Source organism: Thunnus thynnus, chromosome 21 (genome assembly GCF_963924715.1).
Source record: "Thunnus thynnus chromosome 21, fThuThy2.1, whole genome shotgun sequence".
NCBI lineage: Eukaryota > Metazoa > Chordata > Actinopteri > Scombriformes > Scombridae > Thunnus > Thunnus thynnus.
The window spans coordinates 10664319-10685892 of NC_089537.1; the positions used below are offsets into that span (position 1 = coordinate 10664319).

At 40.3% G+C, this 21574-nt stretch overlaps 1 protein-coding gene across 1 annotated transcript in view; it reads left to right on the forward strand.

Annotated features, from left to right (window-relative positions):
- ptprn2 (protein tyrosine phosphatase receptor type N2) overlaps positions 1–21574 on the forward strand; it is a 133963-nt gene that overhangs the window by 81654 nt on the left and 30735 nt on the right. Inside the window, exon 11 of the mRNA XM_067578215.1 lies at positions 917–981. Coding sequence (XP_067434316.1) covers positions 917–981 — 65 coding nt within the window. The remainder of the gene's footprint in view (positions 1–916; positions 982–21574) is intronic.

Sequence of the window (21574 nt, forward strand, 5' to 3'; positions counted from 1 at the left end):
TGGCTGCTAGAGGACTTCTGTCACTCAAATATATATCGTTTTGGGGCACTTGCATAAATGACTGAGTTATTTCTTGAGTCATAAAGTACTACGTGGCAACCACAAGAACTGTAATTCGTCAGCATGAACTGCTTTTGCGGTCTCCTACAGGTTTCTAATGCTGGTGGAGATTGTAGATGATGAAAACGATGTAACAGAAGCTGAAAAAAACGTTAAAGTTATCTTCTCCTTTTCAGTCACACACATCTAACAAAAACCTTTCCACTTCAAACCTTCTACTCACACCTTCTATCACATTGAGTGAAAGAACATAAATCCAAGACAAGACGGTTCTTCCGACTGTCACTTGATGTCACAAAATAAAGAAAGAATGTAAAACACAGTTACTGTTTGGTGTATAACTAATATATGACATTTAGGATACATCCGTCAGGTGTTGTGATGATATCAACTGGTAAAATCCAATACTGAGCTATAAATCAAAATCTCTATATTTTGCTGTGAGTATCTACAGTGGGACTATAGTTGACTCTTGTATAAAGCATAGAAACAGCTTAAATATCAGCATATTAGCACTGTCATTGCAAGCATTTTAGCATTTAGCTCCAAGCACTGCTGTGCCTACCACACAACAAATCTTTCTTCCAAGTGTCGCCACAGACGCCCGTCAGCTAGCGAGCTGCTGTCTGACCGTGAAGTTTTATTTGCTTCTTCTCTTGATTTTCTGTGTGTGTGTGTGTGTGTGGGTGCCGGTCATTCTCTATGACCAGTTTGACATCTGACTCATGCTGTTACATCCATTGCATCATTCTCAGTTTCACTGACCACTTGTTCTGCCTCAGGAACTGAAAAACCTGCTACTTTGTCATCCACTGCTCATACTCAACACCTCCTCTGCTTTTGTCTCCCTGTACAGTCCAACAGAAGCAGCAGCTGGAGAAGGAGTCAGGCCTGAAGATAGTGGAGGCCGGAGTTAGTGATGTAAGTTATACTCACTAAAAATATTCGTTATTCTGCTGTATGTCAAAAAAAAAAAAAAAAAAAAAGCAAGAGAGTGCGAGTGGGCATGCTTGTGATTGTGTGCGTCTTCTGTGTTTGGGCTCATGAGACAGGAATAACTGAGTGATTTCAACTTATCTTGGCATCGGTATCACACCTGCAGCTTCAGTTGTGCAGCCAAACACTAATCTTTAGCAGCAGTGAATTCCAAACACATATCCATGGGTGTATTTTTGGGTATGGACGGTAGGGACATGTCTCTGCCAATATCAAAGTGTTGCTGTACCTACCAATATTTTTACCAATCTCAAACAATCTGCTTTAATTTCATGTAATGTTAACGATAAGATCTCAGCAGAGTTGCCAGGTTTGGGTGTTTTCTGCAAAAAAAAGTGTGCTATTATGATAAAGAGTGTAAGAGCAGGATATGGGGGATACTCGACCTGATGATCTGGCAACCCTCAACTTCAAGCTGCATTAAGCATTGTTGACTAGCAGCAGCCCGACAGCAGCAGCAGTAGTGGAGTCGGTTAAGTGGAGAATCTGAAGCGGTTAGTATTTATAGTTAAAATGTTCCAAATGTCACAGAATTGAAGATCAGTGGACAAAACTAAGATCATTTGATATTATATTTTATTTCAGGCCTTAGGTGTTGTTAGTTAATTTGTGATTGTTGCTCAGACATGTTGTTTAATTAAACGACTTTATTAGTGTTGGAGAAAATTCCTCACAAAAGCAAATTAAGACATTTGGTCCTTTTTAAAGAAGAACCAAAGTGTCAGTAACAGATGGGCTTAGTTAATAAGAATGTTGTGTAATCTTTGAAATTAGTGGGAGAAATGTTTAGTATTTGATGCCATCTCTCCCCTTTTCCATGAGTGGATCAAGAGAGTTATTGTTGCATATGTGTCATTAAAACATTATTTACAAGCTAAATTAGTCACAGCTTGTCCAACTGATTTGTTTGTGACTGTCAGGCATCATTTTCATTATAAAACTCCTGTCAGCAGCAGCCTGAGCAGCACAGAGACACACAGACAGGTGAGCTGCAGCCTCTCAGGTGAGCTCTGATGTCACAGTGAAAGATCTAGCCATAAATTCAGGAGTTGAATAAAAAAATAATACAAATAGAAGTTTTTGAGATGATTTAAAGATAAGTTTGAGCATCACTGTGGCTCTGTCATGAAACTCTTGAGTTGTACAGCCCAAATCCACAAACTGAAAAAAAGGACAGAATCTCAGGTGAAAACCTCACAGCAGCGAGTTACAGAGCAGCACATTACTTATTTATTGTGACAGTCTGTGATATGTTATTTTTAAATATTAATGTTGGTCTCAGATTTATAGTTAAGTAGTCTATCAAGAAAATGAAATGTAAAAATCAGAGAAAAAAATCATCATACAAGTCCGATTTCAGGCAAGTCAGCAAATACATATTCAGTTAAGTAAAATTTGCAGAGTCAGACTCTTTATGTGTGTGTGCACACATGTGCCTATGAAATAGAAAAAGCGTGATAGAGAGCAAGTACACATACACAATTATTTTCGCCGCCCGACAAAAAATGTCCTTATCAGAGTTAAAACCAAACCTACGCCCTTGCACATATCCTTTTAAGTGTTTTGCTTTGATTATCGTCCCCGCATATTCATTTTTCTTTAGGTCTCTAAGAGCTGTTGTCACCATGGCAAATAAAACACAACAAGACAAAAGCCCGCTGCATTTTGTAAAACTTAAAGCAAGTGTTGATTATCGCCGCAGAGCAACAATAAGCAGATTATCTTGAGTGCTGTCACTTTGTAGGGGAGCGCTGATGCTCTTGTGACATATTCATTGGAAAAAATTAAGAGGAGAACAGGAGGACACTCAGGATGATCCAGATGAAAGGAGAGTAAATGTGTATTCATTCAACACTGATAAATATTCATATGTATCAGAGGTAAGGATCTAATCAAGCACCCATTGATGCGTCATAGCCCTCCATGCTCGCCTGGTAAATGAGTTTCTTTATGGAAATGAGACAGACAGCCTTAGACCCCTGAGCTGCCCTGATCATGAGGCATGCTGGGAGCTAAATGGATGTGGCCTGTGCATCGCAGGACAGTTGCCATTGGCAACAACCGTCACACACTGTATAGACAAGATCATTTTCCTGTGTTAGTCCCGTTCTATGCTGTCTCCCTTTTTTTGGTGTCACTGCCTTTCTTTCGCCCATCTGCCTACCACTTATATCTTTTTTAACACCACATTTTCTCTCATCTTACTCCACATTGTGTCTCTATCACGTTCTTCTCAATTATCTCTGATTCAGGTTTTTTTTTCCTTTTTTCTCTTCACGGTGACTTTTGTCCTGTTCTTTGTCTGCCTCTCCTCGCCTCCTTTTCATTCTTTTATTCCCACTCCGACTGATTCCTGCGCTTAGCCAGCACTGGTACAGGGCTGTGTTTGTCATATTGGGCCTATTTGTAGATAATTAGCTGCAATAATAGCCTCTCTGCAGGAGCCAGGGTGAGGGAGGGATGGATGGAAAGAGGGAGGGAGGAAAGGAAGAGTCTGTCTTCCACCTCATGGGGAGAAAATCTGCGCCAGACTGTTTGTAGAAATGCATGTTAAGTAAGCACGGCATTTACTGTACTACAAAAAGAGAGTTGGCAAAGTATTAGCCCTGAAAACTCTCCGAGAGCATGTATTAGCAACAGCTCTAATGTGGATGTGTTGATCTCACCAGTTTGTATCCAAGAAGTGGAGAGTTGAGGGTAAGTTGGGGAAAATAGAAGCTTTTGACAGGAGAGCCTGTGGAGTGGGCTCTTCAAATACATTAGTTTAAAAGGTGTTAAACCAAAAGCCTGCTTTCAGTAAATTTGCAGTAAATTGACCACAGTTATGAGTGACTGCATGCTGGAGGTTGCAGAATGGGTCTTCTTTACCCTGCTTATTAGTAGCAAAAATAGAAATATGCTGGGTAAATTGTTCAGTGGATCCATAAGAGGTATAAAGTGAGAAATTAAGCAAAGCACAGTAGGTGCTATGCCTCAGTGCAGACAGGATACTTTCCCCAAGCATGAATAAAACCATCACTGTGGTTGGTATCATTAAGTCTTATCACTGACAACTCCCCTCCTTCCCTCCATTTTTATTTAAGAGGTGACAAATGACAAAACAGCTTAGGAAGATGTCCAGATAGAGCGAACGTCAATAGCAGTAGATGCGGGCGAGGATAAGCAAATGTCAAAGTGGGGGGAAGGAGACATCAATCAATAGGCTGAGCAATATCTACTCCATTATAGATCGCCGGGAAGTCGGCTTCCTGAAGAGAAAAAACAAAAAAAAAATGACTACTTTGTTTTTAATGTATGTATGTGTGGGGCGTAAACAATGTATTTTCTGAGTATCATTGTTATTAACAGCCAAGTCCCAAGTGGGATCTGCACTCTCGTGGAGACCCAAAAGGCAAATGGAGGTCTTCTCACAGCAATTTATGAGTCCTGCAAATGTGTGAAAAACTGTGAGGGGGGAGGGGAGGAGGAGGGGGGTGACAGAGAAAAGGGAAGTGAAGTGGAAAAAAATTCATGGTTGACGTGGCCTCTTTGCAGATTTAGCAGTCACTGGCCCCACTCACCGGTTTTCACTGTCTGTATTCATAGTGCATTGAAACCATACATACATTACATATATCCATGCTATTATTAGACACTTAAAGTGTGGAAGATAAGAGGGGGTCGGTGAGTCACCCTCAACGCTGGAGACTAGCGACTAGGCACCAGGCGAAAGGGTTGCATTCGCTGGCAGCCATAGACACTGCGTTGCTGTTACCAGTGGGGAGCATGGAGAGGAGAAACGAGGGAATAAAGGGAGGCTCAGAAAGATATTTTAGAAAGGGAGGGGCATGTCAGTCAGATGTGTATTTTGGAAGCGATTGCTATGGTTAGAAATGACGGAAAAATACACACAGAATATTTTAAAAACCTCTGACAATCCTCATACTGTATGTAACGCCTGAGGAGAGAAATCAAGCATATTTAAAGCTCGGAAATAGTAGCCTCTAGTGCACTGCAATTTTGAGTTATCCACTTGTTAATGACCTTTAAATATTACTTAATACTTGTGAGGTGATATTTAATCTCCAAATTATTTTCTGAGGTTAAATATTTCTCTGCCAACACTGCCCTGATTAAGGTCTTAATGACCAAAAGCAGCAAAGATCCACACTGATATGAGTGTGCAGAAGCTTTCCTCTAGATTAGAAATTAAATATTTAAAAAAAATAGAAAGTATACAAAAGTTCTGACGGCTGAGATGACAGAACTCCACCTTCACTGAAGCTGAGAAAATATTGCCTTATGTAGCACGGGCTCCGCATCAACATTTTCCTCACCGAAATAGTTTTGAATATACCTGCTGAATTAGAAATAGCTTTGAACAGTTAGCGTTAATGACTCCTAAAACATTTTAAGATGCTCATGTGTAAATCAGTCCCAGTTTTCTGTTCTCTTCACACCAATATTCTCAAATGCGTCGACGCATTCGGCCCTCCTGTACGAGATGGTCCCTATGTGATTAAGTTGGTAGTTAAATTGAGATTCATTGACATTTTGACAGCGGTCTCATGTTCGAGATATCTCTGGCAAACTGCTTATGTGAAGAGGCACTCATTAAGCACAGAACTCCCTGAGCTGCATGTCAACTGATAATTCAACCACTAAATGTAAATCATATATGGCTGGCAGGGAGTCTCTGCACTGTGGCTGAGTGTGTTGTTTGTGTGTGTACGCATGCATAAACATGCGGTAAATGTGCAAAGTGTTAATGTTTGACTGTCCTTCACACCTAATTTATATTAATAAGGGTTAAGTGCATTATTCTTTCTCTCTGCATGCTCATGACATGTGTCTCACTGTTTATGTGTGTGAGCGTGTTTTCTTAGCAAAGTTGCTGCAGCAAAACTACATTATCTCAGTTGATCCCTGTAGCTACATAATTGAAGTGGATGCAGGTGAAATAAACAGTAGTTTATAATCCTGTGGTGGGTCAAGTTGGAGGAACAGTTGGAGAATGCCACCGTCTTATGATGGTCGAAAAAACTCATGTTATACTTCTAATCAAAGAAATAAGCGCAGAGGCACAGAGGCAAAACTCATCTCAGAGAAAGGTCACATGTAATGATGACCCCTCACCATGGATTTGAAGGCTTTCCTTTCAATATCCTGTGCCATAATTAATGCAGGAGCACATCTATTTGAAGATGTTCTGATAGCCTTTCTCAGAAAAATACGATCGTACATGAAGTTTGAATCTATTACAGTATGTATTGTACAATTTGGGCTATTAAATATACAATTTCCAGTTCACGTTAGGCCAACCTGTTTTGCACTGCAATTTCAACTTGACAGCTGCAAATAGATGTACAGTAAGAATATTCACATGTTTTTTCTGAAATATCTACATAATTCAGTTTGCATACACTATGACACAGTATCCTAATGGTTTGTCATTCAAGTGATGTAGACATAACTGTGCTACCTATTTTTTTATTTGTCGCCAATTGCTTGTGTTTAAAAAAAAATGGACACTTAAATATAATTTATCGTGGGTTTAATATCCCTTCATCTTATCATCATGTGTCATTTATATGTCATCATAAAATACAATTGAAACTTGAGCAACAAAAACTAAATTTGTGCATCATCCTCAATGAGCTCAGCGGGATTCAACAAAATTTGTTTTTTCATTTTGTTTTTCACATGAATATTTATTTCCACAGTTTTTTGTGTTTTTTTTTATATTATGCGCATGGTTATCAGGCAGTATCAGTGCATTTTGCTTTCCTTTAATCTAACAAAGCCTGAATATTGGAGCATATACCACTTAATAACAAATACCATATGCAACCATCAGCAAATGCAATTCCTCCGAGCGAACGGGACAAATAATTTCAGCGAGGACTTCAAAGGAAAACCGCATTGTCCATTTCCTACTAGAGAGAACAGACAGAAATAAATTAATAACTGTGATATAAGAGTTGTACAAATTGATCTTGTAACGGCATGGGTATATGCTTTACTTCAAAACATATTTTCCCATGTTGGCTTTTCAAGCTGTGTTTTTTTGTTTTTTTTTTAAAGAATCAGAAGATGAGAAAAATACATTTTTATGTTAATTTCTAGATCTCTTATTCTCATTTAAGCGTGATTGTTGCTCCTCAGTGTAAATGAGGGTGGCTTGGCTGCGCTGCAGGGTAAAAGTATATTCTACCCATTCTTGTGTTGTTTGTGCGTGTGTTTGTCTATACTATGTGTATTTGTATCAGCCAATCAATTCCACATTGGCCCTCCATTGCCTTTTCCACATTGACAACCTATCCAATCTCCTTCAGACACTGTAATAAACCCAAACAATAAAAAAATTGCCACCTATAAAATTTCGACAGTGCAGGAAGGCCAATCTGGCTGTTTTAAAAGTGGCTAAAATGCCATTACTGTGGCAGATCTGGATGTGAAATGTCATATTGGAGCAGCCCCACTGTGCCTGCAGCCCTGAGTAACACTGCCTCTTTGGAGACTCCAGCTGCCTCCCACTGATGAAAGACCGTCCAGCAGCTCCGTTTCTCAGCAACCTTTTACCATCACCTGACCTTTGGACTGCAGAAATGCCTTTGATACCATGCCATGCAGTTTGGTATTTGCCTCTCTCTATATCATGACGTGTGCTCTCTCCCGGGTAAGGGTGGACTTGTCTGTTTTTAATGAGTGCCAGATTGTAAAGTGTTTACTCTCCTACCTTTTGCTTCTTTTATGTTCTGCTGCCTTTGTTAAAAATACGGTACGGTTATAGTTGACAGTGGTATTTTTTCACTCAGCTTGTTGAAGGGCATTTCCTCCGCCTTTTGTAAGGTATTAAATAAGGGATTTTTTTTTTCCTTCGGGTGTAGTCATCTCTTCCTGAAAAAAAAAAAAAAACCCCATCAAGGCCAAGGTGGCCTTGCAGGTGGGATGGAGGTTAAGATCAAATTAAAGCAAAAATCCACTGATGAAAACTTAGATTGTTATAAATCATCAATCTGTGATGTTCAGGGCTTTCAAACATTTACTTTAGGATTCTTCCTCAGTCGGTGATTTTCTGCATTTCCCACAAATACTCAAGGTTGTTCAGTGGTTAGCAGTGTTGCCTCACAGCTAGTTGTAATGAGGAAGAAGGCTTGTGCTTGCGTAGGACAGCTTTACAATTATACGCTACTGTTAAATTCTTTTTGTACTTGGTAGACTACAGCTTAAAATGAGCACTACATGGAAATCAAAGCATATGGAATGAGTGAAAATAGATCAGATATGGACTTGTATTTGTGGGTGGGACCTGCTATCTTAATTATTCTGTTACAATTTATAGTGTCATAACACAATAATGCTACAATCAATCATTCGGTACTGCAGACGTGTTTAGACAAACAATTGGTGGCTGAGATTTTGTTTTTGTTTTTTTGTTTACTTGTGCGCATTCATTTGCCGACAATTCAAAGTAACTTAGATCTGCAGGTAAATGCCGTGGTCCGTCTGATCTTCAACCAGGCAGGAACAACTCATGTTACTCCACTTTTCATCACTCTTCACTGGCTCTCTGTTGCTCTCACTTTGACTCTCTCATCCAGGTTGATGAGGCTTTTCGTTCACTACAATCTACAAATCAACAACGACAAGTCCGGAAATCTCAATCCAAACTCTTCTCTCATGTGGTCCCTCGGTGGTTGAACGAGTTACCGCACACTGACACAGTTCAGTCAGCAAAATCCCTCGCTGTCTTCAAAAATCGCTTAAAGACATACTTCACCTAATGTATGCTCTTTCTCCCTCTGTCTCTACATCCTTCTCTGTCTGTCTGTCTTTCAAAAAATGGAATTTGATATGCACTTATGTATTACTTTACCCGCAACCTTGTGGCATTTGTGTCAAGTGGAACATTGAACTGAGTGTTGCGTCACGTATTCTCAACGGTTTCTCTTTGATCTACCGCTGCTTGGATTGTACTTCTTTTGTACGTCACTTTGGACAGAAGCGTCCAAATGAATACATGTTAAAGGGGACGTATCACGCACATTTCCAGGTCTATATTTATATTCTGGGGCTCTCCTGGAATACCTTTGCATGATTTACAGTTCAAAAAACTCCTTATTTAAGTTATACTGGCCCTTTATGCAGCTCCTTAGTTCAGCCTCTATCTGAAACAGGTTGTTCTAGCTCCTGTCTCTTTAAGGCCCCCCTCCCGATGAGCCCGCTTTGTTCTGATTGGTCAGGCTACGTAAACAAACAGTAGTAGCTGGATCTTGCTTTGTTTTCTTGTTCTTTACTCAAAATGGAAACTTAACTCAAATACATCTGTACGTGTTTGAGCCCACATCTGATCTGAACGCAAACAACTCGCGGAACAACCTTCGTAACAAAGGCTACAGAACAGACGGCCATTTGTGGGCATGTGCAAACAATCTGATGTCATCACAAGGAGGAAGTAGAGGTAACATTGCAAATGAAGCATTCAGATCAGGCTGAAGCCCTTACTTTTGACTTGCAGGGAACATTTCACATACGTTCACCTCAGGTTTTGGAATATTGAGCATGTTTAACGTAGACATCCAGCATCATAACATTATAAAAATAACAAAAAGCATGTGTCCCCTTTAATGTAAAGGTATGATATGGTCCACCATGAGCACATCCTGCACTTTCATCGTAAACAATGCATTGCCACACATGTTTGAACAAAAGCGCTGGCTGTTTATGGTAATTTGTTGACTGGTGTCTGGCAGTGGCAGCAGTGGGTTACAGCTGGATAGCATGGCGGAGGTTTTAAATGTCAGCGTTGAAGGGGGATACGGCTGCCATTTGGCCTGACGAGCTGCATGCCAAGGGACTGGCAGCAGGATGCAGGGGCAGGGTGCTCCCAGCCCCGGCCACGGAGCTCTCACCTTCTGCCATTTATCATGCAGCTACTTGCCTAGCATATCTGGCACCTTAGCACTGACAGCAGCAGGAAAAGCCCTTGCTGCAGGCTAACCAGTGGCCCATGGTACTCTTTTTGACATCACAACAAAATTAGGGCAGTTGCATTTGTTTGACTAAATTCAGCTTTGTGTGTCGTATAGTTTACTAGTCAGAAAAGCATTAATGTTTTGATGAAAGAAGAGTGTTGACAGTGAATGTACATCAAAAAACTATGATTTCTGAATACTTCCATGATCATTTTATTGTAGTAATAAGGCAAAGGTTGTAAAACGGCATGTAATCCTAAGTACTAATCAATTATCATCATGGGTTTGATATTTAATTACACATCTAAAAATATAGTCACTTTTCTTTTATTTTGATGTTTAAATTAGTCGTAACTAAACACTTAAATCAGTGTTTTTAGCAAACACCACATTTTGAGTTTGTGGTTGATTTGAAACAGTAGATTAATTATTGATTATCAGTGAGCACACAATACAGAAAGCACTTTGCTCTTAGTAAATTAAATGTAATAAACTGTCATATCATCTTTTATTGACTTTAATTGACTGTAATTGTGTATCCTGCTGTAACTGCTAGTTACTCTCTGCATCGCAAGGTCAACTAAATTGCTTGATGAGCTGTTATGGTCTTTTATATGATGACCTTGACTTGGGAGGGTGTGTAAATATCTTCCATCTGTGGTGATAAAGCATGAAATGAAACTAGACCACTCTGCTGCTAAGTGGCTTCTCTACATCTGCTGGTTGTGTTCACTGCTTGAAAATATTATTTTGTGATGGCCCTGGCAGCGTCTGCAGTCTTAAGACATGTAATTAACATTTTAAATGGCAAATATATTCTATGTGTTATGCCTGCTTTGTCAGTTTAGACAACTACTCATCTATCAGGTCCCTGCAGATGATATCTTCCCCAAAATAGGTGTTTAAATAAGTATATACTAAAGTTTATATTGAATTTAAATCAAAACTATTGAGTAAACTTGCAGAAATTTGATCTTAATTTCAGCTAATAACCATTAGTCTGACAGCATTCAATAACTGAAACTAATTAGCCCCTTTAGCCATGAACTGAAGACATTTCTTTAATGTGTTTGCTGTAATATATGTTTCCTTTCATGCTAATATATGATGCAATCATTGCAAATGTGACATACATGAGAATGTAAAAAGCAATGGCGAAGATCAGACACTGATAGTGTGCTTGTGAACCTGCTGTGATGGGATTTTCGCTTTACACATCACAGTCATGTCCGTGTGTACATAGTTGCCATCGTACCTATTTACATTCACAGGCATGCCCGTCATGTTGGGTGTTAGCGGCAAATGCACAGATGCAGCTAACACCCGACGCGGAGCAGGTGGATACCTGTATAAAAATAGGATTATCTGTTCATAAACAGAAGCTGATACAAGTACACCAAGCCTGCAACATACAGACAGGAAAAGCAGTGTACAGTTACATGTATGCAGCTTAAAAACACACACCACAGTAATGTCAGTCAGTTATGATGTAATCATATCATCTTGATTTGTCTCCTACATTCGTTCATTTCATCTAGAACATACAAAAATCAACGAACATACAAAACATCTCCCACTTTTGGACCAATCTGTTATAATTTTGAGGAAAAAGAATACATAAGATGTCATTTTTAAATAGTTTCATCAACATCAAGAACTAATAGATGGAATTACATTCAATTGTTGAAAACAACAAAAGGCAAAAAGATCCTGGCAAGCCGTGTCTATGAACACATGCAATCACATGTCAGCTTCAATTCATTACATTATTCACTTTGAAGAAGGAGAAAAAAAGACATCATCATCACAGCTTCACAAAAAGGCATACAGTGTAATTATGTTTGTGGGTGAAAATAGGCTAGATTGATTATATGCATTTACAATAATGAGCCATCAATGTATTATTATGTTACAGAGCCATCAAAATCTTGACATAAATCATAATAAATTCTGCCTGCAGTATTACTGATCAGCCATACTTTGTATTGTTGTCAGGGGTTGTGGTGTGAAGCGATTGGAGATGTGAGTGGCAAACGGGCGGCTGATACCGTACTACAGCTGTGGCAGCGGTCTCATTAGGGATTCACAGAGGTTTCTTTCTACGAGTTGCTTGGTTTTGGCTCGAGGGCAGACCACTCTTATAAAGCTGGAGCTGTGAGACAGACAAACAGCGAGACACGCAGGGAGGCTGTGGCACCGGGCAGGCAGAGTGTCAGCTCGTGTTCGTGCAGTGGATTGTTTTGCAGCGCGAGGCCCCTGACTCTCCCCCAGCTGATTGGTGTGGCTTCATTAGCATGGGCTGCGGCTCCTCCGATTAGCAGTAATTAAAGAGAGAAATCAGAGCGCTTGCCTCCAGTCCAGACACAGCCAGTGCCTGTCAAGTGAGATCGCCGTTGAACAGATCTAGCGTTCCTGGCCGCTTGCCACTTCACAATACCCCCCCCCCTCCGTCCCTATGGTAAGATTGAGTCTGGAGGAGAGGTATGGGGTGTCGGCGCCTGTGCCAAGTTACCCCCTAAGTAACCCCCGGGGTTACACAGGCACACACGCCTCTCCCCGCAGGCGCACGCTGAGCCGGCGTTGTCATGGTGATAACAGGGGAAAATGTTTAATGAAGACACTGATGAGAATTTATGAGGCTGTGGCTGTGTGCATTTACAGGGATATGACCCTTAGCCTATCACACACTGCCTCCTGTGGTTCTACATCTATATCTTCACTTACACAAGCCATAGCTGATCATCGGGGCGTATGCTCAGGCAGGCGGCCTCAATATGCTGCGAGTCCAGCAACACCCGGATACAGTCGGAGACACATGGCGCTGGTTGTCCAATAAAGTTAATCAAGTCTGATCAGAAATGTATATTGTATTAATTTAATCTTAACTGGAAGAATCAGTATCTTCCAATCTCTGGAGAGTCATTCTAATGGGAACAATTTAAATAAGAATCATATTTCAGAGGCAAACAAAATTGAATTTGTTGTTTTCACACTGGCAAAATGGCAGAAATGTGACCATAAAGAAGCTTTGATTGCCAAAAATTTGCACAGGCTGGATAGCCAAACTCACCCACTGCCCATCAAGTGACCTATAGTGTCATGTGATTGGCTTTTCACTTCGGGATACTTGTTTCTGGTTCGCTTCTTGTCTTTAGGAGCTTTCAAGTTGTCTGCTCCCGTCATGGATTGCAAGCCGTTGTTTCAACAGCAGTTCAACAGGCCATGAGAACACGCCAGATTTATTTTAAGTACACTGACGGCCATGTAGACGTTGACGAAGAAGGCAATAGAAGGCAAACAAATCATGACATGTTAGTCGTACGTTCTGGTTACCTTCCAACCGGTTCTCTACTGACACACTACAAGGAACAAACTGACAAATGGTCACACCCAACTTTCCTTTTTGTTCCTGACACCCCACGTCTGTTGGATCTGACCATTATCAAGCTGATATCATGTAGTTTCTAGGGCTGCAACTAACTTATTTTTATTTATTATTATTTTCATTCTTGATTAATCTGTTGATTATTTGTTTAGTCAAAAAAAAAATGGTGAAACAATCACTGTTTCCCAAGGCCAAAAGTGCAACCTCAAGAGTCCACAACCTAAAAATATTCAGTGAACCGTCATAGAGGACTAGAGATTTTTTTTTTCTTAAAAGATGTCTCAAAACGATTAATCGATTATCAAAATAGTTGGGGATTCATTTTCTGTTGATCGCTTAATCGACTAATTGTTGCAGCTCTGGTGGTCTCGTGCTGCTATCACTAAAATCAGTTAAAGTGGCAACACTAATTCGACTGTCTGGATGATGCTGGGGAAAAGCACTCATCCAGCATTAATTCAACTCCCACCAGCAGTGCTTCTGGTTTCGCCCCATCAATCACAATTGCCAGTGGGAAGCTGGAGAGGGATCATTTCCTTTTCGCAGCAGTAGCAACTCCTAATTGTTGTTTCGTTCTGTCCGTTGTTTATGGTTGGTTCTTATTATTCAAATGGCACTTTCTAACAATGGAAATGTACATTGACTTGTAAGAAATAGGTACCAAAGTTTTAGTATTCCAAAAAAGTACAATTAATCTCAGCCTTATTTTGAGTGTGGTGGGATTTTAACTCTTTGGATGACTTAATTCAGCACCACTGAACTATGCTGTAGCAGCCATAGAGAAATACTGCATTCCAGAGGCTTTCAGATGTAGACCCAGGTGTGGAGAGGACACATCCTATTGAACCCATGGAGTCACTCTGTGCTCTCCTCTGAACATTTCTCTTTGTCCCTTTACTGTCAGTCTCAATATCAGAGTCTCCCAGCCCACTAAGTCTCTTGTGACTGGGGTTTCAATTATGAATGCTACCTTTGACTACCTCTGTTATTCTGCGGCAGCCCACATATCCCTGCCTGCCACCACTCATGTGTGACTTGATGTATTGTCTCACTGTTTTCCCCCCTTTCAAAATTAATTGCAGTTTTATCTCTCCCCAAGATAAAAAAGCCTGCTGAGAACGTAATAGTCTAAAAGTAGTGTGGATTCTATTCAAACAAAACAATTAAAACCTTGGTGTTTTCCTTGCTGTTTTTGACTGTGGACGTGTCGAATGAGATTTTTAGTGGTGGTACTTCTTTTATCTTCTCACACAATAGAATGAAGTATTACCTTCAATTACCTTTCAGATTGAGTTGTGTTTTAGCAAACTGGGATCACATTCTGGACCTGACCATCTTATTTGGTGTCTAATGACTTTTCGCCAACAGTATCGTAATATCCCTCATCAAAAACTAATTACATCTCGAAAATAATTCTTGTCATTGTGATTAATGTAAATCTGAGTGTAATTTGCACTGTCTCAAGCAACAATGCAAACATCATCACTTGATATTGAGTTGACTTCACTTCAGTTTTTAGGCGTGAGTGCCATTTGGTAACTTGGTTTAATTAATTTTGGCTGGCATTTTAGCAAACATGAACATTATCCTTGTCAGACATATTGCTATTGTCAACACAGCTGCAGGTAGAAAGGATCATTACTGTCAAGCAACACCAATTGGGAACTCAGGCTGCACCTTAAGCAAAGAAAAGAAGTTTAAATAAATCAACTTAACTTTCACAAATGTAGTTGACGGCTCGGTCTTGTCTGGAATTAACGATTTCAGTATCAAAACCTCAATTTAAAGCAGCTTAAATAAACACTGAATGGATATTTCCTTAGTGTTATTGGCAGGAGAGATTGAAAAGACTTGAGTACATTTAAGTTTTTTTTTTAATTTGTTGTTCTGTATTAAAAGCGATACTGTGTATTTGAAGAGTTTCCAAAATCAAAAACACAAGAGCAAAAGTATAAGGAATGGATTAAATCCTTTTAAGCTGTAATCATTAACATGTCCATCATTATCTAATCTACATTATTTTGTGGGGTTACAGTTTACGTTTAAAACAAACAAAAAAAAAAAGTCCTGTTCACGACCAGCACTTCCACAATGGAGGCCAGTACTGCGTGCTGCGTGTTTAGGATAATGCTAGCAGCGTTGTCCTGCTCTTTATTGAATTTGTCTTTTAACTCTAGCCAACATTACCCAAGACAGCATTATGTTATTAAACGCATCAGTTAGTCCTCATCTGAAAAGCCTCTTCTCTTGTTAAGTTAAAAGTGAAAATATAATCTATTTAAAACACTCGTCTGGAACAAAATTAGAGTTTGCTCTTACATTTTTTCCTGTCATACTTACTAACTATACGTACTAGGACTAACTAGCTCTACACTGCAATACAAAGACAATGCTTTTTCTCTATTTAACGCTGTACATGTCTTCTACATAGATCATCAACTGGTGAGGATGCTGACTTTTTGCCTGACATCATGTATGTAGCAAACAAGTACATATTTACAGGGTTATCATTTTAAATACAAGTCAGCTGGAAACATTAGAAAGTCAGCCGAACATCCTGCTAATGGAGCCAATTATCTATCTAGTGCTGATAAAATCAGCCAACGACAGTCGTCATTTCAGTCTGCAAAATCAACAGTCATCGGCTAGAAATGAGAAGATTCGTTACTCTTCCTCTTTCTGAAATTGTTTCAAAAATCACAGAGAATTTAGATTTGTAAGTTTGCATTTGTGCATTTGAAAACAGAAAAGCTTCACAGGTGTAGCAACAGAAACTTAATTGAAGCTTTGGCTGTATTGACCATTTAGCATCATTATATCCAGATTTGTCTATTATTTTGGCTCTTTTTTTTTTGCTTAATCTATATATCATAAGTGATCAGTAAAACCACAATACGCACTGGTCATGTAGAGCGATTTAAATGAGCACTAAATATGTTTCATTTCGTTGTCATCCTCATAGATTACAACTAAATTTTCTATCATTTTACAGATACGGTGTGATTTCCTACTCCAGGCTACGATGCCACAACACAGTTTCTTTTTGAAGTGCGCATTGTTGTGCATGTGTGTGGGTTGCCTCTCTGCTTTAAATATAGTTAAGATGACAGGCATAGCATTTACCTTGATGTTTACTGCTTTGAACTACTTGGCATGGGCAATGACTGGGCTGGGGTTCACATAAGAAAGAGGCCTATTTGAACAAGCTCATCTGGGGAAAATACCAGAATACCAGAATGACATGGTTGACACACACGCAGGCTTTGAATGGTTCCTCTCTGAGCAAGTGATGAGCATGAGACACAACAATTCAAGTAAAACCCAGAAATGGGACCTTTTCGTGTCTTTGAACATCATCCATTAGGAAACATGGCGCTTCTTTCTCTACCTCTAACACACACGCTGAGACACTATGCATTTAAGACATTCAGCTCACTGTCAAGTTTTTGCACCTTAAGTGATGTTTAAATGGGAGTTAAGATGGGAGAGCATAGTGTCACCTTTTATATTTTATCACTATATAAGTGCTATTTTCTGCCTGGCAGCAAAATCAATTTACAGTGTACCAACTAACAATATACCAAAGTACATCACTGTAATGTGAAACCAAACAGAGTGTCAAACCAAACTTTGGCTTCAAATCACTGCCTTTGCCTGTATGGGAGCTTTGTTTCATTATAAATGTTAAAAGATGGAAATAGAGCATTTAAAAAAAAAAAAAAAGACTAAAAACCCAGATCTTTTTCTCTCACACACATCCAGTAATATCACTTCAGCATTAACAATAACAGCTGGTGGATCTGATACAAAAAGAAAAAAAACACCATGCAAACACCCAAATGTGTTTTGTTTTGCATATATTTCTCTCTGCATTACAGTTCGAGGCTAATCCTCCCAACACCTTCCCAAATGGAGCCGCAGCAACAGTCTTGCTCAGATATTATTATGAATAATTTATTGCACCCTATTTCAAAGAGCCAAGCAGAAATCCCAACTATTTTTGGTGTAACGGTATCACATGTTTGGTTGAGTCTGCAGGTATACGTTGCTGCAGCTGTTGGTTTCTTGTGCAGCGCTGTAAATGGCATTAGCCTCTCACTGATATCATTATAGCATGATTGGTATGTGGACCACTACAGCTACAGATCGGCATGCCCGCCTCTCCTCTGCAGGCTGGTGTTCTCTTCTGTTTGCTCAAATATATTACAATCTCTGACTTCTCTCTGCATCCTGGCGGAGGTGTCCAGCTAGTGCAAAAGCAACCTTACGTGGATTGTGGCTGTATATTTTGTGTGCATGTATATTTAGATTGCACACATAGATGTAAATATATTCAAAACCGTGCAGCCTGTCGGTGCGAGCAAGCAAGTTATTGTCTGTTTGTCCCTTTTTCCCAACTCACACACAAATGCACCATCTCAGGTACTTGATCCTTACATTTGTTTAACATTCCTCATCCCCCCCTCTCCCAGCGACATTGAGAAGTACAGCATACCTCCTCCTGCCGTTGTTTAAACACGCTGGCCGCTTTTCCATCTTTTTTTTACATTTTTTTTATTAGAAATATGAAATGTGTCATGGAGGCAAACACCGGAGCAGCGCAGGAGAGGAGGACAGATAAGCCTTGCAGGACTCACAGCGACTGTTCGAACATGTGTTACCCGGAGGAGGTACTTACTGCAGGAACACACAGGTGTGACAGCGGATATCGCCAGTGACCATAAGAGTGACTGCAGTATGTTTCTGAATTTGACTGCTTGTAAGGTTTTTTTTTTTGTTTTTTTTTTTTCCTCGTGAGAGTGAATCGATGCACGTCAAACCTCCCTGGTGTGATAACCATTAGCACTGGCCTCGCTGGAGGATGCGACATGAGTTGTGAAATCGTACTGTGCAGAGCGTAGTGGTTGAAATGTGTGAAAATGTGTCCATTTACACAGAGTTCAAGTGAAGGAAAACAACAGGTGCCAAAGTCAGGCTTTCCTTCAAAGAGCAGGTAAAGATAGTGTCTGGTTAGACATTTTCTTGCCTTGTATCATCCACTGTGCTGTCAAAATACCCTTGTTTGAATGAGTGTGGATTTAGATAGAGCTGACAGGTGGATGACCAGGATATCTTGCATGAAAAAAAAAGTGAACAGTTCACCAGTGAACCGGATAGATATGATTGTGTGGTTGACTTCATGTAGGGACTGATTTGGGGATTAACTTCAACCACTATTTCTTTCTTTCCAGTAATAAAAACCACTCACTGGCAGTCATGATAAAAGTCTCCCACCATGCATTACTCTCACATCCATCCTGAATTAGTGCTACAGTGAGCTCTGCAGAAAGAATTCTCTCCTTTTTGCTCGAACTAAAAGCTGCAAGATAAAAATTTGCCCCTTGAATGGCGGGTGGCCGGACCATTTTTGTGCCCTCTGGCAGGCGGAGTGAAAACAGAATTTGGGTTCTGAATAATTCCTGATAAATGAGGATGCAAGTGTGCAGAGAGCATGACGTGAAAAGTGTCACGCCTAGGGTGACTAAATGACATATAAGGAAGGAACAAAGTTTACTGGTTATTTTTAAGAAAACATTATTTTATGCTGTAACAGATTTTGATGTGATGCCACATTTTACAGCCTAAAATAACAAAATTCACTGATAATTTCAGTTTTGCAGCAGCATCTTATATTAGGTTGAGCATTTAAGGATGTTGGGGATGCTTTAAAAAATGTGTTGAGTCAGTTTGAGTGTGTTCTAGTTGAGATTTTGTCCCTGCGGGCCGCCTGGTTGGCTCTTCGTTTGAAGGTAGGTTGGCGTCCGACGCGGCCACGGACCCAGGCTGGACAGCGAGCTCGTTTTTGTTCTCCCCTTCACATTGCCAACTCCAGCTGTCACACAGAGGGACAATAGAGAAGAGGAGGGGGTGCTCTCTGAATGGAAAAAATAAACTGTAGAGCCCCCCCGTCACACAGCCCCCCTCCCCAAGACTCGTCATCTGCATTTGACAGGACCCCCGTTCTCCTCTCTTCACCGCCCCTTTTCTTTTTCTTTCTCCTTTTCTCTCCCAGTGCTCTCCATAATCCCCCTTTCTCTCTCTCTCTGCTAAGTGCAGCTGTTGCTCTCCATTGGATCATTTTTTTTTTCAGACTGATTGCTAATTAGGATAGCATTTTAGTGAGTTTTATCTTTAAAACTTGTTAAACTTGCAATTTTCCTCTCTTTTTTTCTTTATTCCGGCAGATCTTTGAGCGAAGCAGAGAAAAGGCTTAGCCAATTATGCACAATTTACTTTAGGCTGAGCGTTTTTTAGTCAGAACCCAATCTCCCATGCAGCATTCATATAGTTTACAACTACTGTACTGTGTGGTAGCCTCTTATTATAGTGCTCACTTCAGCTTTGAATGCAAAAGCCTACTTTGAAGAATAGACTGCCCCATCTCCCTTATTCTGCTCACATAACTGAATCCCTGGGAGAGGGAGCAGAGGAAAAGGAGAGCCTGAGAAAACAGCAATTCACACACCAAACACAGAGACCCCTAGTAGCTCAACAAATGAGTGACTAGCCCTATGTCCATTCATATCGCCCCTCGGCCCGCAAGCCTATTAGCCAGGCATCGCTCCTTGAACATTCACTGTCGACAACATGTGGAGGCATCGCTATAGCAACCAGTGGATATGACATGTGCAATGGACGGGGACTCCTGAGCTGCTGAATATAAGGAGGGGCTCAGCCTTAACTAAATGATCGCAAAAAACCCAACCCCACCACCTCCCCATCTCTTTTCATTGGCACAGAGGCGCTGAAAGGACTCACTAGTAGGGCTTCTGCACATTCTTCCGAGGCTCGGAAAATCAGGCGGGCATATCCCACATTCTTCTCCCTTTTCTTATTCTCTCCGACTCTCCCTTTTTTTTTTCTTCTCTCTCTCTCTCCTTCTTTTTCTTCATCTTCGTGTTGAAGCCGCGGTCTTTTGTTGGCGCTGGGGGACGCATGAGACCCTCGCAGGGGAACTTTTTTTGGAGAAGCGGACTCAGTGGGCGGCCGGGACGCACAAACGCTTCTTGGAGCTGCGGCGGGCGTCAGTGGTTAACCATGCTCTCTGGAATACAAGACACAGCCTCCTCCGTTTACTGCAAAGTGTGCGCTCTGCCCCGCGACATGGATTTGGGTAATTATCTCCTGGCTTTAACGTGTATCCGTCCTGTTTTGTGCCGTATTCAGTGTGCAAGTTTTAATGCGTCAAATGGGTAAATTGCGCCTCAAAGGACCGGTCTTGAAAACTTGTGAGCATCACGTAGAAAGCTGAGTTTTTGTAGCCGATGTGATTGAAAATGATTTAGTGCGTGTGTGTTGCAGAATATTTTTAGCATCATTTTGTTAGTATCATCCTTTCTGCCGCGAAGGGCAGCTGGAGATCGAGTGTAATGGGGAAAATATGATCCATCATTGGAAAATTAAGCAGGCAAATATAGTTAATCTCAATGTAAGATGATCGACGAATTCATAATGAAACTTGATCTTGAGCCCGGTGGTTTGCTGTAAGCACATCTGGCTGCAGGGGACAAAGTTTCTGTGCAGGTTCATCCTGCAACTCATGAATCTCTGAGAACTGAGCTCTGCTCAGCCCGCTCTGTGTTTGCATGATTTATACTAATTTAAATCATGTTTAGTTCAAAGATTTACGCAATTCTCGTGTTTTAAAATTAAAATATTACGCAGCAGCTCTCTCTGTTCTGTTCTACTATTTATTAACAGGAGTCTAGAGTATACTGACTGAATAGAAATTGAAATTTTATGGTACAGTTTTAATGGTAATATATCAAATTGCTTTATTTCCTTTTCTCTCAAATTAATAATTATTTCCCAGTGTTTTAGAGTTTACAGATTTCTCTGGAAAAATAGGCTAAACATTTTCCACCAGTATTGTATTTACAAAATCCAGTCAGTTTTATAGAGCTCTGGGTGTAGCTGGTATTTTCCTATATCTCAAAAAAAAAAAAAAAAGCATCCTTGTAAAATGTTGCAGCAAGGCTAAATTTTGCATTTCACGTCTAATCTTTTTTTGTTAATCGCAGGGCTTTCAGTCCCATTTTATTTCAAGGAAACCTGAACTGGATTTAGGGCTGGTGAGGTTTGGCAGTTGTGTGTTTGGGAGGATTTTCCTCTTGTACTTCCTTAAGGTATTGTGAAG